The 4,425-nt window shown below is 51.8% G+C and overlaps 1 protein-coding gene across 1 annotated transcript in view; it reads right to left on the bottom strand.

Moving 5' to 3' along the window:
- Positions 1-1,806: 1,806 nt before the first annotated feature.
- The window catches only part of LOC102752174 (chromosome unknown open reading frame, human C5orf52), a 5,410-nt gene continuing 2,791 nt past the window's right edge, over positions 1,807-4,425 (bottom strand). Inside the window, exons 2-3 of the mRNA XM_006762083.2 lie at positions 4,120-4,228; positions 1,807-2,337 (exon numbers count right to left, since the gene is read on the bottom strand). Coding sequence (XP_006762146.1) covers positions 2,116-2,337; positions 4,120-4,228 — 331 coding nt within the window. The 3' untranslated portion in view covers positions 1,807-2,115. The remainder of the gene's footprint in view (positions 2,338-4,119; positions 4,229-4,425) is intronic.

Raw genomic sequence — 4,425 nt, 5'->3', positions numbered from 1 at the left:
TGAGTGCACGTGGCCTAGGACAACAGGCAGTGGTGGGAACTGTGGCTTGCAGACCCCACCCGAAGTGCTTAAACTCAACAGCATGAAAAACATGGCATTGATCAAACTCAGCACCCCTGCTGCCAACCCAGGACTGCCAGTGAGCAACCTCTGTTTAGAAACCTTTCTGGGGAGCCAGTGACTCCTTAGTGATGGAGTAAGGAGTATGCAGACTCTATAGAGCAACAGGAAAACAAAGTAGAAAACCCCTTGGAAGTGTTGGGAGCTCCAGAGAATATGGAGGCACAGGACGTAAATGTCACAAAGGAGTAGTAAGCCTCCCTTTGCCAACTTGTTCAGCCCCTGCTTGGCGGGAGCGCCTGGTCCAACGAGAGAACTAAGGCAGGTGTGTGTGTTGCCCAGGCTCTTGTTCTGGGGCTCACTCCCCTGCACCAGGCCACTTCTTGGACAGCCCAACCATTGCAATTGCCACTACAACCCTCTTTACAGTTGCCCCCAGGAGATGCCAGGCCTCATGCCAGTTCCTGATGAGCACTGTTAGCTCAGAGTTCTCAGAACAAGCTTATGAGGCAGGTACTACAATAGTTTCGGCTTTCAAATGAGGAAGCGGAAGCAGTGAGCGGGCAAAAGGACTTCTCTTGAGGAAAGCCTGCGGGATGGCCAGGCAGCAGTGCTGGAAGGGTGGGATGAAGATGAGGATGAGGATGAGGACCAGTACGGAGGACTTCCTAAAGCCAGCAAGAGGACTAAGGTCCTTACCTAGCAGCTGGCAATGCAGGACCACTCCTCAGCATTCAGGAACCTCCTGGCTCTCTGCCACTAGCTTGCTGTGGCAAGTCAGGTCACCTCTCTGGGCCTCTGTTTCCTCATCTGTAAAATGAGGAGACTTGGTTAACTTGAAAAATACCTATCGGGCTCTCCCTCTGTGCACTCTGCCGATGCTATAATGGAAAAAGGAATAAGATAGTCACTCCTCAAAAAACACTGACTACCCTGTTTACTAGGCCCTGTGGTTACGGAGATGAGCAAGTCGGCATCCCTTCCATTAAGACCTCCACTCTGTGGTCAGGGGCACAGGGAGCCGACAAGAAATGGCCAACACCACGCTTGGTGCAGGAGTGGGCACAGGTAGGTGGCCTTTTCTCCTGGGACCACGTGGGGGTAGTGCCACAGAAGAGGCCTGGATTGGATCTTGGAGGATCTTTGGCCCCTGCTCTCAAAGGCTGTGCCATCTAATCAGGAGTCTGGGACAAGTGCCCACATAACTACCACAAAAGGCGGAGAGAAGCCACCACAGGCCACCCAGAGGGGAGGGAAACCCACGTGGCGTAGGCAGGTGGAGTAAGGAGCGAGCAGGAGGCGAAGAGAAGCTTTGCAGGGGAACTAGCATTGAGAGAAGCTTTGGAGGAGGAAGTTTCCTGAGGGCCCTGGGCGGGCAGAGGAGGCATTCTAGATAAGGGACCTGTGCAAGTAAAGGCACAATGTGGGGGACAATGGGGGTGCAGTTGGGACAGCAGGCAGGCCAGGGAGTGTGGACTGGGGGGGTTGGAAGCCAAGCGGAGCTGTCATGATGAGAGCCTTTGGAAACGAGGGGCCTGGGCCAGGCTCACCACATTCTCATGCCAGTTCTTGGAGGTAGGCTCCCTTGCTACTCCCCCATTCTTTCAGATAAGGAAGCAGAGGTTCAGAGAGCTTACAAAGTCACACAGCTGATGGAGACAGAGCACTTGACCCACGTGTGTCTGATGCCCCACCCTGACCTCCTTACCACCTGAACGAATGCTAGGCATTGCTGAGCCCCTCCCATCTAAGGTGCCACTGCCCGGTGCCCTTGGCCTGGCATTCCACCTCGGACACATGGGCACAGAAGGTCGATCTTTGCCTTAACCATGAATGCTGGCTTGGTTAAGCCTCCTCCACTCAGCTAGGGGACGACCAGCATCTCCTTCACCAGAACAGAGGGAATGAGGCAGGGCAAGGATATGAGAATTCTAGGGGTTTTGTACTCCACTGTCCGTTGGTCTCAGTTTATTGTTCTACGGTGGCGCTGGCTGGCTTCTACATCTTCTCCTGTGGATGGCTTCTACGTCTTCCCCCCCTGTCAGTCTAGCGTTGTCATGGCTCTGGGGTGGAGATTCTAACTTGATTAAGCCGGCTGGATTTTTCTTTTAGGCTGGAGTCGTCCCTGCGCACACGGATGCTGTCCAGGTACTGCCGCACGCTAAGGAACTCCCGTCTCCAGCGCCCCAGCTTTCTCAACTGGTCCATCAGGAACTTTTTTCTCAGGTGGTCATGCAAGTGGCTCATCTTTTTCTTGGTCTTTTCTACCGTTTTCATCTTACAGAAAAACAAATGAGGTTAGGATGAGGAAACTACTAACGAGAGAGGCATCTGTGTTGCTGATAGGACGGTAGACAATAGGCCAGCCTATTTCCCTGTTTGTAAAATGTGGGCGTTGAGCTAGATAGCTCCTAGGCCACCTTCTGAGAGTCTGCAGCCTACACCCTGATTTTGACCTTTACACCTCTGGTCAGAAAGAGGTGGGGGAGGGTGTGGAGAAAGGGAGCATCTTGTCCCTCCTCTGCTCATTCTTTAACTATCACTCTGTCCCCGTTACTTGCTTAGTGCTTCCCACATATTGTATGGGACATTCCCTGCCTCCCTTTGAACTCTAGTTACTTCTTCTACTATGTCACTTTTATCCTGTCCCCAAGACTCTAGGCCAGCCGTGGACAAACTACGGCCCATTTGAAAAGAAAAAAAATAAAAAAAAAAAAAAAAAAGACCGTACCCTTTTATGTAATGATGTTTACTTTGAATTTATATTAGTTCACACAAACACTCCATCCATGCTTTTGTTCCGGCCCTCCGGTCCAGTTTAAGAACCCATTGTGGCCCTCAAGTCAAAAAGTTTGCCCACCCCTGGGCTAGGCTCTGGGAAGGCACATCCTCTACCTTACTCGCTCATGTATTTATTTCAGTGAGCCAGCTGCGGAGAGGACACTAAGGAGAATCGGCTGCCTATCTTCACAGAAATTTCAACACAGTCAGGAAGATGGGACACAAGCCCAAATGCATCTAAGCAAGGCAGAGAGTGACACATCCCTTGAAACAAACAAACAAACACAGAGTTCAAAGAGGGGAGAGAGCAGGAAAAGTCCCTGGAGGGTCGCAGTAAGAATCGGGGGGTTGGGTTTTGAAGGATGGGGAAGTGTGGGGCATGGGAAACAGAACCAGACAAGAGGTCATCCTATTTCTCCTACAGCAGGTCACTGGAAGGTCAGCAGATGGAGAAACACCCAGGCCTCTACTCTCTCTTAAGGAGGCTTAAGAGAACCTGGCCCCATCTCTTAAGCCTCCTTCTCTCTCAATGTCAGGATCCCCTGGGCCCATCCTCCTGCAACATGGAGGGGAGCTCAACAGAGTCAGTTCCGGGCTGCCGGCTCTGCTTGGAGAAATGAGTACGTTTCCGGAATCCATCCTATTCACTAGCTTCTCCCCGTTCCCCCGCAGCGCCTGTCCCAAGCAGACCCGCAGACATTTAATGGATGAACCAGTCAGGGCCTGTGGGGCAATGCCTCTGTGGTTTCCCTCCTCATTTCCTGACAGCTTTCAACCAAGCAGGTCAAACCCTAGTTGTCCATCAGCAAAAAGTAGAAGAACCTCAATTCTCATATGAAAAGTGGGGGGTTAATCCCCCCCCAAAAAAAACTGACCAAACTATGTTGATGCCACTTCAAGCTCTAGGACCCAAGACTTTTTTTAATGGGAGATAGTAGGAATCCATCCATGGATTCCCCAAATAGAAAGGTAATGTGCTTTGGATGGGGGCGGGGGATGAGGGATGGGGGAGAATGCCACCAGATCCAAAGCATGAAATCGTTTTCCCAGGCGCCATCAGCACAGGAACAGCAGTGACACCCTGGGCAAGTCAGTCACCCCGAGTTTCAGACTCCTCCAGAAAATGGGACTTGCATTAGAGCACCTTTGTGACTCCCCATCCCCTCTAAGACCTGGGACCATGCCCCCACCCCTCACCCCCAAGGAATCAGGGAGAGTGAAATGAACCTGGGTCAAGCCAACAACACCCTCTAACACAAAAGCTTATGAGGACTTTACCTCCAACTCATAGATTCGTTGCGCACTGAGGTTGTCACGAATAATCACCCGAGATAAGTGGCTCTTGGGTAAAAATTTTGTCACGGCAGCTTCGCTGGAATTCATTAAGCTGGAGGGGCAGAGGAAGGTGGGACAGGTTAAGATGGCTGAGGCCAAGGCTAGGCCAGGGCCTGATCTGCTAGGGTCCTGAGATAGTGGCCGAGGCCTCCCCACATTTCTCAAGAGAGGAACAGCTCTGTCATGATTGCCAGAGAAGCAAGGGAGGCCTAGGTTTCTTCTTGTGGGAAAAATGTGCGCTAAAGGGGT

Source organism: Myotis davidii, unplaced genomic scaffold, assembly GCF_000327345.1.
Source record: "Myotis davidii unplaced genomic scaffold, ASM32734v1 scaffold478, whole genome shotgun sequence".
Classification (NCBI taxonomy): domain Eukaryota; kingdom Metazoa; phylum Chordata; class Mammalia; order Chiroptera; family Vespertilionidae; genus Myotis; species Myotis davidii.
The sequence above is the reverse complement of the archived record's forward strand: the minus strand, read 5'-3'. Positions and strand labels throughout refer to the sequence as shown.